This window comes from Osmia lignaria, chromosome 3, assembly GCF_051020975.1.
Source record: "Osmia lignaria lignaria isolate PbOS001 chromosome 3, iyOsmLign1, whole genome shotgun sequence".
NCBI lineage: Eukaryota > Metazoa > Arthropoda > Insecta > Hymenoptera > Megachilidae > Osmia > Osmia lignaria.
Window position 1 is genome coordinate 10,947,328 of NC_135034.1, and position 25,234 is coordinate 10,972,561.

Genomic DNA, 25,234 nt, shown 5'->3' on the forward strand with positions numbered 1-25,234 from the left:
ATTGTTCTCCAGTTACTTGACCTGTTTGAAATCACTTCTTTGAAACCTCGCCGAGGTGTTATTGGTAATTAATTAACAATCTTTTCTTTTCATATAGAACCTTCTTGTATTTGATGTTCGACGTTGTTTGAACATCCTTACTAGTGTCCATTGGATTGTGTAGGAGGAGGAGGAGGAGAGAAGAATACACGAATTGCATAATGCAGAAACTGTGAATCTTCCGTGGTAAAGAGGAAGCACGAAACGGCGTGGCGGTGTAACGAGCCACACCTTTGTCAACTCGGCTAGAAACGAGCCACCATCGGTCGTACGCGATTCTGCACGTAGTGCACGGACTTTCCATCATGGTAAAACGCGTTCACGTGCATTCGATAATTCGGGGACACACGCGAGCCGAGGAGAAGCGAGAGAAACGAAAGAAAACGTTTCTTCTTCTATCTTATTAAACGCTTTCAACGTACGAAAATATTTGAGCGATTTACTTTCCTCCAATAGTCAGATAAAAGAATTGAATATTTACCGAAGAAACGACGAAAATATAATAAGATATCGCTTAGTTAAAAGTAGAGCCTCGTGTTCTTGGGTGGGCTTTTAAAATTCTATTATACGGCTGATTAATAGTCCCACTTAACCGTTCCAACGAAAGAACGTGCAACCGTATGGAACGAGTGATAATAGCTTTTGACGCAGTTGGTCAACTTAAATCAATGTAAAGCAGCCAATTAAACGGCCCATTGTTTCCCAGCCACCTCTTTGAAATTCCGCTCCAACGAAACCATTAAACGGCTTAATGAGAGGAAATTTCATTACCGTTCGAACGACACGATTTCGTTGCTTTGTTTTACCCGACGAGTAAAAGAGTACCCTTATCGATGTTAGAAAAATTCTATCGCACCCAGTCGGTTCGATGGCGCCTGCTCGCTTCTGTGTGCACGAGGCTTTATGGTACTTCGGCGGTCGACACACCCTGCGCAGCGAGCAACGCGGATGGACGTGCCATTTTCTCAACAGCCGAGTCCGTTACACAAGAGGATCCGTTATGCCGAGAGAGAAAGTGGCGGCCGATGATATTTCGCGACTGGTATAGCGGTCATCTTCTCGGCCAGCAGGAAACTGGACTACTCGGAACAACGACTGTCAAGATCGTTGTCTCTCTCGAAAATTTCTCGACAACGATGCTGATCATCGCGAAAAGGGAAAGTCAATTTGGCGAAAAATTTCAAGGGTGAAAGCAATATCAAAATGTTTCCCTTTGCGTTCCCCTAGTTTGCATAGAATTCATTAGGTCGCGGTCCGTTCAATTTCAGACTTGAATGGCAACGAGAACGAGGTGGGTCATGCGCGATCTACGATACGTTTAAATCCTCTAAACGCAAACGCTAGCCGTTTGGCTTCTGTCCCGCATTCCGCGCGCTCGAAAATCCACGGTGTCCTTCTAATTTTCTCTTCAACCGGGGCCTTCGTAAATTTCACGGAACTTGGCACGGGAGACGCTCGATTTTCCGGGAAAACGAGGAAATTGTTCGTCTCTAGGTTGCCCTTTCCTATTCTACCGAGACAATTACCGCTTGGCTTTGATATCGCGTCTGACCATCCTCAGCCGCTTCTACTTGCGTGCACGAACTACTTGCTATCAGGTAAACGAAACTATTTCCGAAAAATTTTTACATTTTTTGGAGTAAATGTTAATTCGTGTTTTGAGATTAAACTCACCTCGAGTGTCTGGCGCAACGTGAGATCGGGAAAGAAAACGTCCTGCTGCTGAACGTAGCAGATTCTCCTGCGCCATCTTTTTGTCAGTCTTTCACGATTCAGCCAGATTTCACCCCCGTCGACGCCCACTCGGCCTGACAGGCAATTCAACAACGTCGTTTTGCCGCAACCTACGAACCGAATAAAAGAAATAAATTTATTTAATTGTTCGAGATAAATTTGGATCGATGAGAATTCCGAGAATAACTGGGTGAATTCGTTTAAAGTTAATTGACTCAATCGCTATTATTCTCTTGAATGCTCGTGGTACCCGATCGAGTTTCGGCGCTCCTCTATTGGACAATTTTGCGCTTGTTTGCGTCATTCGTTTATTTCGTCCCGTATCTACAGACACGGCCTACTCTTTAAACCTTCGCGCTCGTAATTCCTTTTCTCTGTTCACCATTTCTATTTGCGAACGAACGTAACATGCGTTTCAGCATTCGTTGCATTTTGCAAGGTTCATCAACACGAGCAACGTTATTCGAGCGTGACAAGAAGTTGCGCCGATTAAAATTAACAAATTTTTAAGTTTTCAAGCTTTAGAGTTCCGAAAATTGAACGTTTTTTAATTTTAACCCGCCGAGATTTAAAGTGGCCGAGTTCTTAAATTTCTAAGACATAGAATTCTCGAATTGCCAAAGTTTCAAGCTACAAAGTTCTCGAATTACCAAGTACAATAACGAAAGACGTACCTGAAGGGCCCATGACGGCCAAAAGTTCACCGGGTTTAACAATGCCCGAAACATCCCTCAGAAGAGAACGTTTCTCCTTGACCACCTGCAACCCCCGGAAGATTAACTGCACCGGACGAGAATCCAGCGGATACACCAACTGCAACGCTGAGCTTTCCACTCTGTAACCAATGAAACAAAAATAGAGAAGGATGATTAAAATTGCTGATCGAACGGTTAGCCTTCGTCAAGAGAAAAATGAAAGACTTTGATTTTTCGCTAGAAAATTAGTAAGAAGCTTCTTTTCAACGATCGTTAACAACGAATCGCTCCGAGGGATGAACGAGAAATGGAAGGTTCTTAATTGGAACTTTCTTTCCTTTGTTGTTTCGTTTTTGGAAGGGTGCTTTTCCTTTCTTCTGAAGAGGAATTAATGAGAAGGAGGTAGGGTAAGTTGACTCGGTGTTCCATTGCGGTCTTTTCCTATTGTCTTCCCGAACGCTGCCTTAATGAATATACTTGAAATCGAACCCCTGCTTGATATTAGCTTTCAAGTATTTTAAGATAAGCCTACGAATTCGTAAATTTTCAAACTCCCAAGTTTCCAGTTTAAAGTAACTCGATTGTTCTTGAACCTGTTGGGAAGGCGGAAAAAGCGTAGGAATTTCGAAACTCTGGCCTACCATTTCACGAACAGTTGTCTTCGTAATAACAATGACGCGCCATCGAAGCTATTTCACGACAACAATTAAGAGAGACATGTGTTGTGCCTCGAATCAGACCATGTCAAACAAGATCTGGCTCGCTTTCAAATGAAATATTCAACCTCTAACTCTACCGTTCAACGTATTCTCTTTCTTACAATTATTTTCATTGATTCCAGCAAGTGAAAAAGCCAAGAAACTCGCGAGAGAAAGGATCCGACATCGTTTCTTTAATTGAAATCGTTCTATTCGCGAAGAATAAATCGCATATTCCGAGTATTAATCTCAATTATCCTGTCAAATGTTCATTTAACAGATGTATCGAATAAAAATTGAATATCTCAATCTGTGTTATCCTTGATGCCGAAGAAACATTTCATTCTTAGCTCTAGAGTTTTCGAGTCCCTTCCAAATTTCTAATTTCGCTGGCTGTAAAATGAAAGGGAATTAAGAAATCTCCTGGTATCTCTGCGAGACGTTAAAACAATACCTCTGGACAATGATGCATGTTTTGCGTGCTCACTGAACGCAAGATAAACGCAAAGAAACACGACGCTTCTCGTGATAGCGAGAAAGCTATTCGCACGTAATCCGAGTATTTCCTAGTAAACAACAAACTGCTGCTATTTGCTTTTACACCTGTGTTAGGTGAAATTTCAGTAGGAAATTCTTCAGAGATTCTTTAATCGCATTTCGAGTAAACCGTATCAATTTTATTACTCACTCGTTCAATCAGAAAATATTCAATTCTGATATTTTCAATTTTCTAAGCTCTAGAATTCTCAAAGCATAAAGTTTCTCAGCTCTCGAGTTGTCAAGCATTCAAGTATTTAAATTCTAGAGTTCTCGAGCTCTAGAATTTCCTACTTTCAAATCTCTATATTTTTCCAAATTTTCCGATTCCCAAAAGTGATCCTACATAAACTTCCATCACCTGTATTCACCTTATCCTCCATCCATTGGAATTCCATCGTGTTCCATCGAACTTGTTCGCCTCGTCATCCCTTTGGCGATGCCGGTGGATATCCACGACTTAGCTTTAGCTCTACGCCCGTCACGTGACGATTCGCCTTACCGATCCTCCCCCGATGAAATCGGAAAGGAACTAACCCGTAGCGTAGTGGAAGCGGTCGGTCGCGTCGCGATACACAAAAAGCGGGGGTCGTTGGACAACCAAGTCAGATAATAAATTCCCAACATGGCAGTATCACGTCATCCCGGGGTTCGTTGAACTCGACGACGTCGCACGACAGTCCCGAAGAGGGAGGAAAGACGAGGGACGATGAGAGAGAGTGACAAGACGAAGGGGGAAGAAGAGGGATTCGATGAAAGAGAGAGAAACAAATGGCGAGGCAGAAAGAGAGACCGCTTCGTTTCGTGATATTTATCGAGCAACTCTATCTTTTCTTCTTCGACGTATTGAAAACAATCGCACTCGTAACCCTTTCGGTCGCCTGACACGGAACGGGGTAGTTTCTTCTTGAATTTCATCGAACTTACGGGATGCTTTTTGGAGAACGTCTTAACCCTTTGCGGTTGATCGACGAATTTGTTCAAACATAATTGTCATAGTAATTTATAATTCTGTACATTTCTTCTTTTGTTTATTAAGAAATATTGAGAAAATTCGATGGAAAGGTTATTAAACATTGATTAAAAATTATTACACATCAACGCCTTGGTCCTTGGCAGGATAGTATCGATCCTTGATCCACGTGTAACATTATTTGGCCCAATTTCATCGAAACTTCACGGTACAATGGATCTCTTCATTAGATCGTTAACCCAAGAAGATCTGGTTGTTAGTTTTTTGCGGTTCGCAGAATTCGACCCGATGCGTAAGCGCCTATTCTCTTCTCCTTTACTCTCCGGTTACAACACTCGTCCACCTTCGTCCCTATCTTTTTTTCTCCCTCGATCATTTTCGTAATTCATTGGCTCAATGTCGGGTCGAGGTTTCACGGGGTTAGGTCTCGTTGAAGGAAGTTCCAGGGCCCCTGGTCGAATTGACCCCGCTCGAGTTCATTGAACTGGCTCCTGTATGCAAATGACAGCGACAAAATTTCGACCGTTCTCTTCTCTCTGTCACCAATATCCATCCTGGAATTTTTTTTCCCGCTATTCATTTTCACACCTATCTATTTATGAGACGAAAGATTTCTTCTTTTCGCGTTAGAACAAGCGACAATTGAAACGGCGTAAAATACAGAAATTCTGACACGATTTCACGACCTTAAAAGTATCGTGAAATGGCAAAGCGTTCATTATTAATTTTGATATAAAACGATTACTTGTTAATTATATTTGTTAATGGACCATATTATGATGGAAATTGGTCGATGGTCGACGCAAAGTTCTATATTTACCCGAGCGTATACAGTCTCTTATCAGGTGAACGGACCAAAACGGCCGGGGCTCGTGGCGTTCTCGTTCGTTCCTCGGAGATCGGTTCAACGAACCCTGTGCACAAGTCATCTCGTATCACCGAGGTTAATTGGGGTTGTAACTTTCTCCGATCTGATTTATGCCCGCGAAACATTGTCGCCCGATGTCGGCTTTCTTCAACGTTGAACGCTTTCCAACGGAATTCAACCAGATTCAAGATCCAAGAACCTTTCGACTTTTCAATTTCTCAAACTTCTAAGTTTGAAAATTCTGAAATTTTCGAACGTAAGAGTGCTCCGATGCTCGAGCATTAGAATTCTAAAAAAAATGTGAAATATGAAATTTTCATTTTCCGAGCTTTAGAATTCTCGGATTGCCGAGCTTCTAAACTTGCCATTGAGGATTAAATGATCGATTCGCGATGGTAGTTAATAAATTACTCGAACGACACGCAAATTTCACGCGGCTCCCGTTCAGCGATTCCGATCTCCGCCTATGAATAATTATGTCGCCAGTGTTCGAACCTTTCACGAGCAAACGACGCAGAAGTACGTATCTTGTTCAGCGACAAGTCGAATCGTTGATTCTTCCACTGGTCGATCGTAAATTTGCAATACCGATATGCAAATTGTGCCGCGAGCAAAATGCGCGCGTGTCGTGCTTGAAAACTCGAGCACGCCTATCACAATCGCATAATTGTCGGTAAATTGAGTTATCAGCGTCTCGTTTGTCGAGCATGAATTTGCAATCGAGACGATTGCAAGGGTCTGTTATTGTACCTTAAGTTTTCAAAGGGCAACCAGAAACTACTAACCAAAATAAGCTATATTTCGATGAAATTCGATCCAGGAAAAGGACAGTCGCTTTCGGAAACGAAAATTGTCCGCGTTAGGCCGACGGAGATGGGGGATAATGCAAAATGCACGATAAAATGGCCGCGTGCGCGTACGACGTCCCCGGTATCTGATCGTGAAAGCTAAAATACAACCACCAAATGCTCGTACTTTCTACTACGTTGCTTACTGCGAACTACGTGCGATAGCAAAGTGATAAAACGTCGCGGCGCGCAACAGGGAGCAACAGAAAGAAAGAGAGAAGAGGTGGACGCTGCGGCGTCCCACTTTCCAAGCAAAAGATACCCGCGGAGATAGCTTGCACGGTCCCCCGGACGCTTTCCAGCTAGGCGAAAAAATCGAAATGTGCTCGATAACTCGATTTACGAACCGATACCGGTCGCTGCCACTGTTTGCCTACGCTCGCGCCATCCATACATCTCCAATGAAATTTCGCAATCGAATTAACCCCTTTGTACGTTTAAAATTACATTTTCCGAAAAAAATCAAACATACCAGGTTATAGTACAGGATGAAATAAAAAAATTCACCCGCGGAACGTCATAAGTTGTTTAACTATTTTTAGATAAAATCAAAGAGAAAGCTCCTGTCTCATCGGTTCAGTGTATCAGAATTATTCTAAAGGAGGCTGATTATAATTCTACCAGTTTTATTCGTTTTTCCTTGCGAATAACATCAAGATAAGGACTGAAACTCGATGTCAGAGGAAATTTGCGAAAGATTGAGCGGTTGTATGCGATTCTATCGTAACGCGGTGCGTGCTAAAGTCTTTCCGTGCGACGAAAGCCGGCTGCAGGAAACCCGTTTCGTTCGCTGCACCCAAAACGAGGTTATCTCGGTTCTCACCGCGAGTCGCGCGTGCAATACGCGTGTAATTTCGATATTCCGCTCGATTCTCGCGCGAAGGTTTCATCGATGACCCCCGCGATTCCGAGTGTTTTTCCTTAACCGCATCATCAATTACCGTAGCGATTTTCCTACGGTATCCGCGTTTTCATTTAACACACATTACGTGAAATTTGCGATACTAAAATTCTTTTTTTGTTTCGTATTTATATTATTATTTTATGGAGGAACGAATAACGCGGCTCGTTGGATCCATGGACGGTTTCCAATGACTCGTTTATAATATTTTCATCGATCTTAGTTAACAAGACAAAGAAAACACGGCGGTTTCTAAATTCGACAAGCTCGAAATAAAACTGTAAATCGGGTCACTTTGTAACGTTACGTTTCAGATGCTTTTCTCCTGCTAAATGAGTCACCGACCACTCGCACGGAAAAAGTGGAATTCTCGAGCGAAACGAGACAGGCAAGATTTCGTTCAATTATATTCAACTAATTAAGCGTTCTTCGCAAACATTGATTATTACGAATATTATGAATGAAATTGACGAAGATCGAATAAACTTTAGATTGTATACAAATTTTTAATCAAATCCTGGCGTCACCACCCAAGTAGGAAAATAAGAAACGAACCAAGTATTCGGTGTATTTGGTCGAAAACAAACGGGTAAAAGAGAAAGAGTGGCCGATCGAAAAAAAGGCGTCTTCTCGGGAGTGCAGAGAAACAGGGACACTCAAAACAAAGCGTCGTAATTTTTCGGCGACGACGCGCGAATGTGCGTGAGTACACCAGCTCGTTTCTTGCTTTTCTTCGCGAACCAAACCAGAAAGATCGTTCGATCCTGATCGAACTAGCGAAGGCTTCGATCCGCATCGATCGCTTTTGAACAACGCTCAAAAAAACTATCGCAAACATCATCGAAAACTCAACCTAACAATTATAGAAAATTCTATCCAAACTGGGAAATTAAATAGAAATTATGTAGTGATAGCTTCGACCCGTCGTAAGTTTCAAACAAATCAATTTCTTAATATTAAACTTAATAATAATCGACCTAAAGTACTATAATTATGTTAATTTCAATAATTGTATCAATTAAACTCACCGATATATGACACCTATCATGAAATATTAAATACCAATTATAATCATGAAATCAATCTTGTTAATTAAATTATCCTTCTCTTTAAGCAGAGACGAAGAAACGTTGAAATAAAAAAAAATTCAATAAATAATCAAGAAAATTATTCCTCAAACTCGATCGTTCGCGAAGTCGAAGCAGAGGATCGCTAGCTGAAGCGGTGCAATGTACGGACGACGATCGAGTGCAACGAGCTTGTGTGCATTTCTCTCTCTGTGTGTGTCTTTCTGTACACGCTCGCGTGTTCGAGCTGGTAGGTGCACCGGCACAGAGGAGAGTAAACGCAATAACTGTATCTCTGGTCCAGGGGGTCACTGTTCCACGACCACGAGACTCGGCTCGACTGTTCTCGGCTTCGCGCCGCGTTATACACGGTGTTCCTTGCAAAGAAACCTAAAACTTCGTATCTTCTACACTTTTCGATCGACCGTTCACCTTTCCGAAGTCTCGAACCGGTGATTTCTCGACATCGAACTTTACATTCAAGTTTTCGAATTTGTCGAATCGCGATGCGGTTACTGTTTGCGGATTTTCGATTTGCTTCTCAAGCTTTTCGATTTGGGATTCAAGATTCTGTTCAATCTACTTTTTCAAAGTTCTTATTTGCTTGGGATGTAAGAGTTCATCGGGATTCGAGAAGTTTTTTATTCGATTAGGAAGCTGGAATTAGAACGCTGTTTTGTGATATTTACGTTGGGGACTTTGTTCTAGGGATTTCAGGTTGTTCAGAGTATCGCTATTTATCCTCTACTGTTACTGAAAATTTTCAAATGACACCACGTTCCTTGCATCATTATTTTTCACTTCCACCGAACGGTCATCGACGCTGACTGATCGATACTTGTTTGCCCCAGTTCGGCCACCCTTGCTTCTCGAAAAGTGAAAACAATCGGAAGTCCACGTGTCCCTGGGCACGTTGTTTCCCTTTCACTTCTTACCACCAGACCCATATTACCCCCCTGGGAAACGCACCCTTTCCCTTTCGTTTTCCACGCCGATTTTCCGTTACGATGCACAGACGCCCATCGGAAAAGGGAGCGATACGCGTCAGTGAAAATCTCCTATTCATTAGATTTTTATTTTTTTTTCACGGTGAAACATTCTTTCCTAATTAACAAATTTAACGCTTCTTCTCAAATTTTTCATTTCTAATTTTACTATGTGTATACTCAATCTTGAATGATTCTCCAATGATTTTATTCAAAGTAAGAAAGGGTAAAAAAGGAAATTAAAAAATCAAAAATCTCTAATAATTGTCTTCGAAATATCGCTAATCAAATATTAATTTATCCATGCGAAATCAATCGGATCGGTCGCGTGAACTCGCGCGAGCGATTTCCGAGCGGTTCGTTTTCCAACCATCGAGGGGACCTACCCCTGGCTTTCTTCTTCCTCGTTTTTTTTTTTTTTTTTTCGCTTCCCCACGGTTTACCCCGGAATAATGACCCAATAACACAGCTGACCGGGATTTGCGTTCACAGTCCGTGAACTGGATCCGCAACGCGCGCGTTAACGAGTTACCGTCGAACAATGGTCGGCAGGGAGAAAATTGCGCGCGAAAACGCGTACGAATAAACGTACCACTACGTTCCTCACAAACGGGACTTTATATCCCGTGTGCAAGGGTACTTGGTGGGTCTGAAAAGCGAAGGAGCGTTGTTTGGTCAGTGTGAAAAAAAAAAAGGCGTTAACAAGGTAAAGAAGGGGATGAACGTGCGTTATGAACTGACGAAACGTGTCACTACGTTTAATTCAATAATAATTCCTGCAATTTTTCTTCGTGTCAAGAACGAGCGTTCGTTTAATTTTCCACGCGAGAACAACCTGTTACGCTACGTGAACGGGTCTCGACTCCCACCGATGGAAAGAACGTAGCACTACGTCAACGGATCGCAACGTAACGCTGAAAAACATGAGAACGGAACACGGTATGGTAATATCTGTTGCGACAGCAACGTGGTGTACGTCACCACGAACCTATGGGTACCTGATTTGTCCACGAGGGAACGGCCGACGCGACGCGACGGTGTGCGGTGCCTTTTTTAACCCACCGGGAAATTCGATTTCTGCATAAACGCGTGGGCGTGCAAAGTGGGCAGCGAATCACGGTGTTCAACGATGCGTCATCCATACCTCTCGTGGACATTTAATACCCTTCGGAATGGAATCAGAACCGACCGGGGGGTCGATTTTCATCGATTTACAAAAATACGAGATGGATCGGTAAAAATGAAAATGGCCATTTCTTTTCGAGTCGGTTCATTAATGAACCCCTATGATAATAAACGCGTTAAACGTTCGAGCGGAGATTGCACCTTAGCACGGCTGATAACAAAGGAAAATATGACAAAGCAGAAAAGTTGTATTGAAATTATTCTCCCTCTTTTTTCCAATAATAAAGAAACTGAACTGGCGACTGATAACGGGCCGTTATCACGGCTGAAAGCGAGCCACGTCAAACAAAGCGAAGTCTGGCCAAGTATTCTTAGCGACGATAAAAAAAGAAGCTGAAAGTTACGAGTGTCATTGCGAATAAATCGTAACAGCTAGACTCATATATTTTCTCGTCCCGTCGCGATTCGTTCTTTTTTTTTTTTTTCTTCTCCAGCGAGATGATAGAAGCGCATCAACGATATTCCCCTTTGTTTTAAGATCGGTAGAAAATAATAAAGAGACGAAACAGTTGTGTGACAATCTTTTTATATCGTAATCTTCACTAAACATAAGTATATGTAAACATAATACTCTATCAAACGCGGTAATGTAATCTAATAATTAGTATAATAAAAACACGAGGGGAAAGGTTGAATTGTTTGAGTTTCAGAATGGACACAAGGAGGATTTGAGAAGAAATCGTGGTTAACTAATTTGCATCGAATCGAGTTCCTTTTTTTTTAACTTGCAAATTCTTGTAAATTCTTGACGTGTAACTTCGAATTAAGTACACGCAATTAGCATCGGCGAAGTTAAAGAACGGGTGCATCTATTTGCATCCAGATAACCGAGTGACTTGCATTAGAATTTCAGAATAATTTCAACGTCTTGTTAACGACCGAATTTCGAATTGTAAATGATAAAATATCTAGGGAATAGATTGTAGAATATGCGAGACAAATTTATTTCCCAAGGAACTTCTTGAATTAGAATGAAAAATAGGGAGGTATGTGGTCAGACATTGTTTCTCGAACAAGGGAGGTATGTGGTCAGACATTGTTTCTCGAAGATAAATGGAAAAGTTTCTAAGTTTCGAGCGAAACAAGAATGGAAGGTCTAAGGTCCCTTAACTTAAAGTCTAAGTACCGTGCGTCGCCGACTATCCGGCTGGATCCTTGATAGAGTTAAGTAAGAGAAACGCTTGCGAAATTCCTAAAATTCTTTAAATTTCTTTAAAGTATCGAAATTTTTAAGCGTGTAGAACTCAGAGCCTAAGAATGACGAAATATGTATCTTCGAACGGTGGAAATCTCTATATGGATCAAAAAATAACTAGGATATTCGGTGGTGTATTGGTCGATGCAACGAGCATAGGCGCATGCGCGATTGCATGCGTGCAAGTCGGACGTTGAGTGATGATATCAAGTATATATACGACTGACTGTGTGTCACGGGTCATCGGCCCTCGGATATTCTTGGCAATTCTCTCTTTCTCCCTCTTTCTCCCTCGTTCACTTGATTTCTCCTCCTCCTTTCTCACTCGTTGCTTCTTTTTTTTCTATCTCTCCCTCTGTGTGTTCGACGACCCTCCCGAGAGGCTCGTTCGCTCCCCTCGCTATCTCTCGTTCCCGGACTCGAGACTTCTTCTCTTCCGTTGTCGTTTCTCGCCCCTTACGCCTGTGCCTTTCGCCTGTTCGATTACCTTCTAATAGTCGAGCTGCAATCTCGGTACATCCTGTCTCTCCGGACGCCGCTAACGAGAAAAATGGGGTGCGAGCACCGGGGGGGGGGAGGGAGCAATCGTCGCTCGATTCCTCCCCGCGACTCCGTTTGTTTCCTCGTAATCGTCGCTCGATTCTTATCCGCGGCATCGGTCATCCTCTTCCAAATTAATACGCGATGCAACCTCGAACGCTGCTAACGAGTCAATTATTTATCAAGTTTCAGTAATTGCACAAGGAACGTGCAGTGAAAGGGTTAAGTGGCATTTTCTCAACACCCATTATTCCTCGTTAAAACTTGCCCAATGGGCAGCCTCTAACCTTCCTAAACATCCTCATCCAGCGAACGACTACCGTTCAGCCGATCTTTCGCAATGAAAAATTACAACTGACTGGAAACGAGATAGTCAGCCAGGTCCCAACGTGAACTCTAAACAGTCGATTAGCTATACAGGTTGGATCATAATAGGTGGACACACAGGTGACTGATGTAAATGAAAATTGATTATTTTTAACCCTTTCGTCTATGATCACAGTTTCATCCAACGAGAAGAGACAGTAAATGCGTAGAAATTCATGTGCTCGAAGCAGGCCTGACTCACAGTACATACTTATTAAGTTAGGTCGACATGTTATAGTACACCCTGTATTTTTCAGTGCTCTCAAACAATCTGACCTACCGCACCGCCCTTCGAGCCTTCTCGGAACGCGATTACAAGATCCAAAGAGCGCCGTGGTTTCATTCATCAAAACGCTTGCAACAGGCTCGTGTTGTCCGCTAAAGAGGCCAATTTCGTCGCGATGACGCGACACGTTGAATTTCAATTTGTGTCGAGTTTCGAGGGCGAGACGAACGAGGGAGGGATTAATTCGTGGGCACGGTAGTAAAGCTTTTACGAGCTTCCAAGTCTCTCCCATGAAATTCCGAAACTTGTTTTTCTCCGAGAAAGAACGACCCTCGACAATGTGGTAGTAAAACAACGTTCGCGTCATCCTTGACGGTGTGCCGACCCGAAGGTCGTCATTTTTCGACCGTCACGAAAAGGGGATGAAAAGGCGATTCGCTCTTTTTCATCGTTTTTCATCCCTCGTAAATTTTTAACCACTGGATTCCTAAAGTTAAGAGATTACATTTTCAGATTCTACGCATAAAAAACTGTAAATTAGAAAGAAAAAAGGTCGAAAATTTGGTGTGCCCTAAAATAAAGTTTAGCCGGCCGCCGGCTGAACTTTACCGTTTCCGAACCAATGACACGCGTCGTAACGGTAATTGCGTGACGTAAATGTTCCTCGTCTAATTGCCATCTCGACGAATCGTCCGGACGGCCAATAACGACCCGTCGTTGCCTCTGTAACCCCGTTTCCAAGCTTTATGTCCCGGTTTTTCTAGCGTTTCGCTCTGCATTCTCGACGAGTCACGCGGACCCCTTGGTAGATGAGATTGTTAGGATCAACGATGATTTTTGCCGCCTTTTTCATCGAATATCGAAGGTCGTAAACGCGAGGCAACTTGGAAGATTTGGTACTTCATTCGTAAGAAAGGAAATTTTCAAAAGAAATTCTTAGTCCTACCTTTGGACGATTGCTAAAACCTCAACGATAAGGGATGAAAAATTGGTGACGATTCTTACCTGCAATCAAAAGGAAAGGAAAAACGTGAGATCAGAGGCGAGAATTTTGTATTTTAAGAAATGAATCCTGCAGACGCGAATGAAACTGAAAACGATAAAATCCAAAAATACAATGGAACGTCGACGATAAAGATTCTGTTGTTCTCACGATTGATCCACTTGAAATTAGAGAGGAAAGATGGAATGTTTTCTAATGTGTTTCTACGGAATATCGATGAGAAACAGAGCAGAACGAGAGAGAAGACCGAAAGGAAGATCTGCTGGTCATTTGCAAGGCGAAACAACCGCAAGAAAAACGCAAATGAAAGGCATTAGTTACTCCCGACAACGAGAGGGCCCATTAAAATTGCAACTCGTTCTCGTAGCTTCATCATCGTCATCGTGATAGATCGTGGCAAAGAATCATCGTGTCTACGGATGAGAACTGGCCTATCATTTACAGGCTGTTCCAAATTCTACGTTCAAACGAAATTGGCAAAACAATATTTTGTTAGCCAAGCGTTTGTATATCTTGTGTAGCCGAACGTTCAAAATAAAAGAAAAAAGAAAGTGAAAAGTGAAAATGAAGAATGAAATTGATTTTAACGATGTTTAAATTATTCTCGGAAGGCAAACATAGAAGCAATCGATGCTGAGGGAAAGATAATCCAGCGATAAAATATTTGATTATAAAATTGAAGATTGAATCTTAAACGAGACAGCATCCAAGGTTCGACGGTTAATTTTTATTAAAACAGCGAGTAGAGTTTTGAAACGAGCTGTATATCAGCTTGGAGGGTTGAAGCGTGGATCTCCGCGTCGCGTTTTCCGTCGTTTTATTCTACTAGCTTTCGGACGAAAAATCCTCGATACTCGTTACTGGCTCATCGAGCTTCGCTACGATAGTCGTTTCGTTCTCGAAAAGAATTTTGTTTTCTCGTCTCCCCGATAAATTCCAAGCTAAACGAGAGAAACGTACTGCCGGCTGCCGTACAATCCACTGGTAATATACTCCCTGATACTCTGGATCAAACGTCTGATTTCTTTTTAGAGAACGAATCGGAAAATATATTATAGAATAAACAGCATCGGATTAGAGGGAAAACGAGTATTACTTAAATTTATGTTAGTTTCGAGAATAGATTTGCAAACATACTCGATAGAGGTTCGATTCCATCGCTGTCGCACGGAAAGTCGATCGTAGGACAGTTTCACCGTCCAGGAAAAATTCTGCCTCTCTCTTTCCCTCTTCACCGTGGAAATCTCTGAGCCCCCTCCTCCTCGAGCAATTTCCCCTTTCATCGAACGCCATTCCGCCTACTCCCGCTCGGTTTCCTGCTCTTTTTTCTGGGTATACGCGCGAATCGCCGATGGGGATGCGAAAGAAGGACAAATTCGACACCTACTTGGCCATAATTGTGAAAAAAATGTTGAAAATCAATTAACAAAGTGATTTTCAAGAGAGAAATAGAACAGCGTCTCTAGAGGAGGGAAATGTCTAAAGGCGATGAGGAATAACCGGCGAAAAACAAAGCAACGTTCGATAAACGACTCCAATAAAGAGTCCCTCGAAGCAAACAGCGTCGTAAATAAAAAAAATGCACTGCCCGTTCGACTGCAACAATATCTTCGTCTCTTTCGTCTGCGCCTGCGGTGTTTCCCTGGCCGCAGCGAACAAAGGACACGCGGCAAGGGGTTAAAAAAAAAAAAAGGAAGCAATCGAAATTGCCTCGATAATATTGAACGACCGCGTGACACACACGCGTCTACGTGCACGATTGTATGCAACGCGTGTACCATACTGCACCGACGGTTGTTTTCCAACGTGCCGTTGACCTCGCGTCGCGCGTCCATCCGTTCCTCTGTTTGCGTGTACCGTCGCGTGTGTTTGCGAGCAACGGTCTTACTTCCTCGATCAAGAAAACGACGAATCGTCGCGTTATCGGCTCGTCACCCTGATAACAATGGCGTGTAACGATGGTAATTTTGGCAGATTGGAAAACAATCAGTGGTTGGAAGTTTTTATCAGAAAGTAGATCGCGATATCGATAAGAATAGTGTAGATACAACCGCGATCAAATCGGGATCCATCCTTCCCCTTGGGCGGTCCCGAGGAGAATGACGATCGAGGGGTGGAGACTCCCTATATATAGGCCTATGGCGGACCCAACAATTACGCGGCAGAATTTAAATCGATATTCGTTCATTATCCATATTTCTCAGTTATAGACACTAAATTTTATATTTAATAATTAAAAATCATATTATTTTGTTTCTAAATTATTTTTAGAAAATCACTACATCGTAAATTTCCCTAGGAAATCCTGATTTTCTAGAAAACTTGTTAGAAATAAGGCAAACTCTTTTGAAATTGCATTTTAAACAGGCAATAAGTATGCCTCGCGAGTCGGTTGTTCAATTAAAGCGAACGATAAACAAGTCCGCGAGTTTACAATGTGAAAGGAGAAGCATCGGCCAAGTTTCTCTCCGGCCTTAATAACCAGGATAATTGGAAATTAAGGACGTCGTCTTATCGAGCGAGGCACAGTCGCTAGTGTAAGCCTCGGCGCGCTGATAAATCCTTCCCCAAATTAAACAACCCTGTTGATAAATCGAATTTGATTGAAGTTCATGAAACACTTTAATCGTCATTTCGACAATGGGTCACCGAAATTGATTAAACGATGTAAAAAAGGACAAATACAAATGATTCGATGGAAAAGTTTTTCCGGCATTCGAGGAAACGCATAAATCAAAAGGGAACGACTTGTTTCGTCGAACGCTGAGTCGTGGAAATCAATCATCGAGTCTGTTCAATTCCGAAACCGGTTACATCGCGCGGTTGCTTCGAAGGTGAAACGAGGAAAACGAAGGAAAAACAGATCTCGAACAACGGAATGGACTTTAAATCGTTGCCCATTATTTTCACGTATCCTCGCTTCTGTACACGAGGTCGATAATCTTGCCTATTCGACTGCGAGCGGAGAAAATATCATCCGCGTGAAAGTTTCCTTCTAATCGCGGATGCTCGTTCGAAGAGATGCAGTTTTTAAACGCGATCCACCGCTTTCTACCGTTTTCCTTTTAGACCTTGAAGAAGAAGAAGCCTCGAGAGGAAACAAGAATTCCGCGAAACTCTTCCACGATTCCCAGGATGGTCGTGAAACGTTCGTCAATCGAAGGATTTCATGAAAACCATACGTAGAAGGGTATAAAATAATTCATGAATCACTTTCAAACCCAACGGAATTGTCATTCTTACGAAAGGGAAGTTGGAAATCTTTCAGGACGTCAAATTGGATTCGTCCGAAGAGTCGGCGACGGACGGTACTTAAACCGTAGGAGATTCAAACGTCCCGGTAATGGGACGTGACTTTCTACGAAATAGAAAATTCACATAATAAGCAAAAATGATATACTAACCGGGAGAAAGGAGTGTCACGAATTGTCTTTTTCTCCGTTAATTATCCAGAGAGAGGATCATTTTCGAAATACATAATACGACGGTGGAGGGTTCGTTACTTCCAATTGACCGACTGGCCCAATTTCTACCGATTTCTCCTGCTCAACCGAGCCATTGGAGATGCAACTTGCACTTCAACCGAAGCGTTTCCGATCGATCGCGAACTTCGTCTATTAGCTTAACTAGCACCTGTTGCCAGTCCACTCTGATTAACATAATTATTTTTCATCTCGAGAAAAGAAAACAACAGACAGGAGTCTGTACAAAATGGTTTCATTTATTAACCTTCGTGGCGAATCGGTTTATCTGTCAAGGGCAGCGATGCAAAGGGATAAAATGGAACGACGTTAAGTACGGTCATGACTAAAACGCAGGATGACGAGTGAGTTCTAGCTGGCAATTAAGTCTCCTTCAACGGATTCGCCGCTAATAAAACGGACTGGATGAAGTCGTTTCGCGGTGATCTGATAAAAAATCGCGACAAGCCCGCCGCGCCGGGGACAATTAATCCACGTCAGCTCCTGGTGCACCGAGTTCAACGACTGTCTTCGTTCTAACTCGTTGAAGTAGAAACTTGAAACGCGTTTCGTTTGAAAATTCGATCGAAGCGTTAAGAAAAATCGCGATGAATAAATAGAGAAAATACCTGTCGACCAAGAGTAGAATCGTGCAAGAATTCTCGTCCAGGTATCCAGCCACCATAGCAGACGTCTTCGTGTTCGTCTTGCCGCGAGATCGCGTTCTCCTGAAGAACGACGATTGACACGCGCGATAGAAAATCGGCAAAGGCTATCCGTCTTTCGATGACCGAGTTCACAGCTTCGAGTCGCTTCGCGATCCACCGAATTCACGTAAATACTCGTTCCGAGGCTACCCACGCGAGCAAAGTAACTAGGAATATCCGTAGGCGTATATAGAAGGCATGGATGCTCGAGTACGCCAGTGCACCAAGTTGCTGTTGGCCATCGAACGATCGATGCACCGTGTGCATTCCTCGCGTTATGCGTTTCCACCGCGAAATCGATTTTTCCCTCGACCGATCCGCTTGTGCTCGATCGGTACACTTCTTTCTTTTTTACTTTCCCCTACCAATATTATCCCTTCTTTCTTCCCTCGCTTCCTCGCCCACCACCTTCTTACCCGATCGAACACGGAGACAATCGCACCGGTGCTAGATATCCACGATTTTTTCCATAAATTACCATAAACAGAATATTTTCGACCATCTAACTATGCTTCTGAATTACTTGAAACTTTACAACTACAGACCACTTGGAGTGACTTTATTCGTAACACAGAGGATGCTGAACATCATCTTGCACTTTACGCAGCTGGGGAAAAGAAGTGCGGTGAAACAAGCGAGACGTCTTAAGCGTTGGAGAAAGGAAAGGAAAAGGAAAAGGAAAAAGGAACAGTGAGAAGCGTGGTTTAAAGACGGACAAGTGTGACTCGGGGCGGTGTGTACCAGCCTCGAAGAAAAGGGGCGACGCGAGGCGACGCGACGCGGAGAGCAGATATAGAATGAGAGAAAAAAATGGAGAACTGGTCACGCCCGGCTCAGCCAGGCCTGGGTCTCGACAATCGCGACGTTTTCAGGGCGAAAAACCGACCCGGAACCCAAGTGTGAGCGGTGTAGCTCGCGACCAAGCTCTCCTGGCTCTCTGCAACAGGCCACACGGAAGTGAACGGCGCTCTCCGTTGATTTTTCGGCCCAGAAAACGTTACGGCGTGGGTGTCAGCCTGGATACCTCGTTCGATGCACTCTCGGCTAGGAGGCACGGTCACCTTCGTGGCAGCACGTGAACAGGTAAGCTCGTGTTTGCAGCTGCATCCAACCATCCCGTCTCTCCCTCTCCCTTCAACCTATCCCCTTTACCTGTGTATCCAACAGACAGAGATAGGATACTACGAGAGAGGTTCCTAACCACCACGGCGACGACGACGAAGACGACGTCGCTTTCCAACAACGGAACGCATCTCGGGAGAATAAAGAAAGGAAGAGAGAGGGTTTCTTGGATATCGGGCAACGATTCATAGGCAGATTTAGGTGGATATTGTTTCCAGGCTGATGTGGGACGTTACCTGGTTAGAGAGCGTCCGGGTTCTTGTACCCTGATCAACCTCCATGCTGATTTTTCAACAGCACGCGTGTGCTGCTTTCCGACTACCTGCGGATCGTGGGTGATCACTCTCCGTGGCTTTCTATCAACATCGCTATTGATGTTTCATGCAAAGGGTATTGCAGGATAAGATAGTCAAAAGTGTTCGTCAAGTTTCAACCCTGTATCTCAATCAGGAGGGTAGAATAGAAAAAGCGGTTTCTGTCATATTTTCCCAATTTCTTCGGATTTTTCGGAAAAATAAAAAACGCAAAAGAGTCGAAAAATTGAGATTTCGGTTTGAGAATTTCAACAGAAGGCTGGTGACTCGGTTAATATTAGGTTATTCTGATAAATTCTCAGGTAGCCTCGTACGGTGGATAATGAAATGAATCAATTACCAATGAATTAGCTTAAGCCTTTCAAACTCTTGACCAGATAATCGCTTTTATTTCGCTTCGTTTCATCGACTCGAGCTTCCAACTTTTATTCTCAGACGTCTTTCTATCCAATCAGCACGGCCCTTCCCACGAGAATAGAACTCGTTGAAAAGTTCTGAACCGGTCGACTTCTGCTTTCCTGATCACTCGCATCGACGATCACACTTCCTTCCTTTCGACCGGCTTAATTAACGAACCCCTAACTTTTTTCCAGTATTAACGCTTAATTCGCGGAACAATTAGCCCGACGTTGGAGCAAGCTCGATTTCAGAGACACTTTCTACGAAAATCTATCGATCGAAATGTGGTACACGAAGAGGCGAGTTCATCGTGCCGCGAGGCATTTCTATTTCGTATCCTGCGAAGCGCAGAGAATCAGGCGAGATCCGTGCTGAAATCGAGCGATAAAGGAGCACTTTCTAGCTATCGGGCTTCATTAACGATTAACTATTTAAACGAGCCCCGTGGTACATCTTCTATGGTTGAAAGTGGCCGTCGCGTTCCACTTGCGAGGCGGATCGGTGACATGTAATTTTCTCCGCGATCCCGTGCCGCGATATTACTCGCCCGCCTTTAATTCGACAACCGAACCGTGTCCGATCGTTTCCGACGAAACTAGTTCAGATTTTTACGCGGCACGGAAGAACGGTGACAACCGGCACCGGAACCAGAAGAGAAAACGATTTCCAACTGCTTTTCAATACACGCTCGAGGGAATCTCGGTGAAACGATCGATCCCTTCTCGCTACCAGATAATTACCCGATTCAAATTCGTTCATTTATCATCCTTGATACATGCAATTAGTTAACGATCGCCGTGCTCAGCGGATGGTTGATCAATGACGGCCGGGTGTTGCCTCCCTTGGCGGATGAACAACGATATCTATGGAAACATCGCGATCCCAAAGATCACCGGCCGGCAAAAGGTAACGTTTTGCATAAGCCGCGGACTCGCTTCGATCACGAAGAAGGGGGATCGCAAAAAACCGGCAGGACCGAGACGAAACAGGTTCCCGGTGGCGGATGGCGGGTTGCAACTTGCCACGAGTCTTCGTTCCGGCGCACGTGAGCAGGAAAGTGGTAAAAGCCACGACGGAATGCGCCGAGCAGCCTTGAACGCGGTTGCATTGCCGTGTCACGCGTTACATCGCCGACTAGCGATACGACATTACCTCTCTAACTGTCGCTGTCTAATCTCAGCCGCGACATTTAACGAGGGAGCGCACTGCTCAAAATTCTCTGCTATTTCAGCGTAAATTTATAAAAATAAAATAAAAATGAGATTTAATAAAACGAGTATTACAATTATACCTCCCTGTCAGTGTCTTGCCATTTAGAGAGGCACTGTATAAATCTCCGACTATTTCTCCATATACCAGTTGGTTTATCCAGAAATCTCGGAAAATAATTTATCGAGGCTTCTCTCGGAGACGCGTCCCGTAATAAACCACGTCGGCGTGCATTCTCCTCGTATTCTTTGTTTTCGCCACTCATAAAGCGTATGCAAAGTCGTCGGTTGTTTAGAAACACATCCTCGCGATGAATTATCAATAGCGATTAATCGTCGACCGGGTACGATCGCTTCATTGAATCCTGAATCCTTCTTTTGCATTCGATCAAGCCTGCTGATCGAGTTTCGTCTTCCGTTTAGTCTATCGATCCTCTTCGTCATTTTCTATTTTCTTCTTGATTAACAATTAAGATAAGCGAAATTAGACGAACGGTATGTCAATGTTTACGACAGAGCTGTGACACGTCGCGCTACTATGTTGCAGTATCGTCGCGATAGAGTATCTTTATGGGTTAATTACGAGATATCGACGTTCAAATAATTCAAATTCGAATGTTAGAATTATTCGAACAGTTTCTTCGATGATTTCGAATTTCTTTAAATGCGAAATTTTCGAGATACGATGAAACTAGGTTGCAGATGGGAGTGTCGAACAGAGATGATGCACGCGACTGCTTTCCCGCGATCGGCTCTATCCGGGATAGGAGAATTAATGCACGATCGAACGACGATATACCGATCGTGAATCTTGAGAGTCGATCAACGGTAATCGCCGGCCCTGATATATCGGGAACCCGTATCCTCCACTGGCTGGCGACTTTCTAATTTCGCGGGAAAACCGTCTCTACTCGTAAGGAAGATACACGTGGAATCGAAGAGTGATAATTAATTAATCATTTTCTCTGTGCTTTCAAACTGATATACGAATCGATTGAGAAACATTTGAAAAGCAAGCTCGAAAGCACGGTACGAGTCCGCGAACTTCGGCCCGTCTCGATATATTTATTTCTGGCCTCGGTTAGGGTTCTCTCTCTTTCTCTCTTTCCTTCTGGCGTAACGGCAGTAGTAGCGCTTCGGTAGTTGCACCCAAGTGCATTTCACCGAGATTACGGGTGTATTGACCCCGGCGTCACCCCCTCGTCGCCCTTCCGCCACTTTCCTTCGGCTGCATCTCCTCTCCAGCCGTTTTCTGCCTCCTCCGACCGGAGGTCGCCGACGACCATGTCCCCCACCAAAAGCCCTTCCCTCCTTTACCTCTTCCTCTCCTCTCCTCGCAGACTCCGTCGCTCCCTCTGTTTCCCATCCCTCCTCGCCCTGCACCCATTAACCGTCTCTATTCCTCGTTTCGTCCAATTGAAAAACATGATATTTTTCATTTACCCTCCGAATGAAAATTGGAGAAATTATGAAATTTGCATCGATTTCTATTGAAGAATATTCGCCAGACGATGATTTTACCGCGGAACTCGTTCTAGCCGAAGGATTAAGTGCAGCATCGCGTCGCGTCGACTCGTCACCCGTTATCACCGACGAGATGACGTCCCCCGAGAGGGTTGGATCGTTAGGGATGTCGGTGTTTTCACCGTCTACCCGATTCTTCTCTTCCTCCGCTCGTTCTTTCCGTCACTTTCTATTCGCACCCTCCGCAGCAGGAAGAAGCTCGAGAGCTTTCGAAGGGCGCGACGAGCTAGGGTCAAGGTATTCGAGCGAGTTGCCTCGCGACTTGGAGGGTCGATGTTCCACGCGTTCGCGGGATTGATCGTGAATAATAAAAATAGAAAGAAAGAAAGAAAGAGGTGAGAACCAGGGTTGATTTCGAGCCGCTGCAAGTTGGAGAAGGTCATGGTACTTGGATTCCTGAGTATCTTATTCAGAAATCATTTTAATTATCCCTGTCCTATGTTCGCTCGTGTAAATTTCAATTATTGCGAGACTCTGACAGCTCGCCAGTTGCGCGAAGATTTCCGCGAGCGAATCCACTTGGCTGTAGTAAGCGAAGCGGTTGCAAAACGGATCGCGGGCTGAAACGATCCCCCCTTTTGGTTGGGTCAGCAGCCGCACGCAGCGCGAAGTGAAAGTAACATTCTAGACACGTGATGCGGCATCACGCTGCACACACCGCGGAAAAATGCACCGCACTGCACCTGTGTGCACCGGTCAACGGCGACACGTGTTCACCGTGCACGCTCGCGATTCCATTCGACTGAAAACGTTCCTTCAACCCTTTCTCTCGCGCCACGAGTCCGGATACTGAAATTCCCGAAATTATCTAAATTCAATCTAAATTCATCGAAACCCATCGGTATCGTACTAACAATATAAAATACGCTTCCGGTCGCTTCGTCACTGACCGTTCCAGCCAGTCCTCGTCTATGATGCTCAGTAATTTCCTAACGAACCGCGAACGGATTCGTTGCTCGAGCAACCGGCATGATTTATAGCGGCTTCCACGCGTTTATGGACAACGACGGGCAGAACTTTAGCCAAGGGTTTCGTTCTCGATGGTTCGCGTTGCCGAGGTAGATGGGCGCAAGGACCCCGGACTCGGAACTCGCAACGCTCTGAAGCCGGTGAACACGACTCGGCTGGAAGACTAGGATTGCAGAGGGGCTAAGGGCCTTGCACGAGACTCGCTCGCTCGCTCGCACGCCAGACAGACCCATAAAACGCTTTATATTCTTGCTCGCGAACGCCAGCCTATAGCCAGGCTATATACCGCGAGACTTTTCTAAGCTCGCACGGCCGAAAGGGAATAATAAAAGCGTCCTGCTGGACGAGCGTGTCTGCGAATAACGCTCCTTTCTTCGACTGCATAATATTTTCAGGCTAGACGTCTACGAACGCCTTTTTATTCGTAATTCATCGTTCCTTTAATTTTCGACATTTTTGAGTGACGAATTATTTTCCAAGTTTGGGAATAAAGTTGGGAGATGGGTGAAGGTTTGGTAGAGAGGAGACGCGTCGAGTTTTCAACGAGTGCTTGAAAACGAGACTGTAGACTATTCTTTCGCCTCGCCGAGTCTGTCCTTCTTCTTCGACTCCGTTCTCTTCTTCCTAGTCCAAGGTGGAGGAGGTTGTTGCACCCTCCTCGAGCATTGTGCATGCGTGCACGACGAGGGTGCCTAGCCCCCTCATCCTCTACTCTGTATGCAACCCGTCTCTCCTCTCCGCTCCTGCAATGACACGCGCGCGCGCACATACAGCTTCGTGTGCAGAGGCATCATAGCGGAAGAATTCAGGATTATCGATCGCTATCTCCACTGAAGAGGTCCTGATCTCGTTTCCAAGAATTTCTTTGAAAAATTCATCCTTTTAGAATTGAACGTCTAATAAGATAACGTTCGCAGAAGTAATTGAAAAGCAACGAAGGATTGTTCGACGTAGGATCACCGCGACACGAATGGAACACACAGGATACGATTCACATTAAGGTCTCGTAGAGCAACGAGCCTGTCGATAAGGTATGCGACTCGCATATATCCGTGAATCGTAGGAAGTTCTCGTAGCTTTTTCTTTTTGTCGCTTGCATAGGCATAGCTACGATCGAACAAGGAGAAGGTGTCGCTGACCCGTCATCGAATTGATCGGCCTGTTAATTAGCCGTGTCAGAATCCGACACCGTATCCGCGCCAGCACCTTTCTAATCTGCATGATAAAGGAGCGGCGTAAATTAAACGACGATAAAGAGCGTGGTAGTCGTGCGAGGCCCATTATGTCCCCCCCACTCCGTGAGTCATACGATTCTTATCGATTATCGTGTCGCTTTGCTAATGGAATTAATGAATATTTCACGCCGCTCCTATAATCCTTCCTGCTATCTCTTTCTCTCTCGCTCTCTTCTAATTCTTCCGCCCTGACAATTCTTCCGGCTGATAATAATTTCCAATCGATTTCAAATTTTCCTTTCAGAATACCGTGAATTGCCGGGTGGGCGTTGAAAATTTCACTGTTGAAAGATAAAAGAAATTGAAGAGAAAGATGGGAAGACTCGTCAGGGTCGACGACCTTGCATTAGGTCGCAGCCTTGACATCGTTTCGAGGATACCTCTCGATACGACACGCCACTGATCGTTAAAAACCTAGACCAACTGCATCTATT

At 44.1% G+C, this 25,234-nt stretch overlaps 2 protein-coding genes across 2 annotated transcripts in view; both read right to left on the reverse strand.

Annotated features, from left to right (window-relative positions):
- E23 (ABC transporter G family member E23) overlaps positions 1 to 22,358 on the reverse strand; it is a 38,620-nt gene extending 16,262 nt beyond the window's left edge. The window contains exons 1-3 of the mRNA XM_034332398.2: positions 17,952 to 22,358; positions 2,448 to 2,608; positions 1,714 to 1,883 (exon numbers count right to left, since the gene is read on the reverse strand). Coding sequence (XP_034188289.1) covers positions 1,714 to 1,883; positions 2,448 to 2,608; positions 17,952 to 18,007 — 387 coding nt within the window. The 5' untranslated portion in view covers positions 18,008 to 22,358. The remainder of the gene's footprint in view (positions 1 to 1,713; positions 1,884 to 2,447; positions 2,609 to 17,951) is intronic.
- The window catches only part of LOC117608003 (ATP-dependent DNA/RNA helicase DHX36), a 69,558-nt gene continuing 50,144 nt past the window's right edge, over positions 5,821 to 25,234 (reverse strand). Inside the window, exon 18 of the mRNA XM_034332396.2 lies at positions 5,821 to 13,863. The gene's annotated coding sequence lies outside the window, so the exon portion shown is untranslated. The remainder of the gene's footprint in view (positions 13,864 to 25,234) is intronic.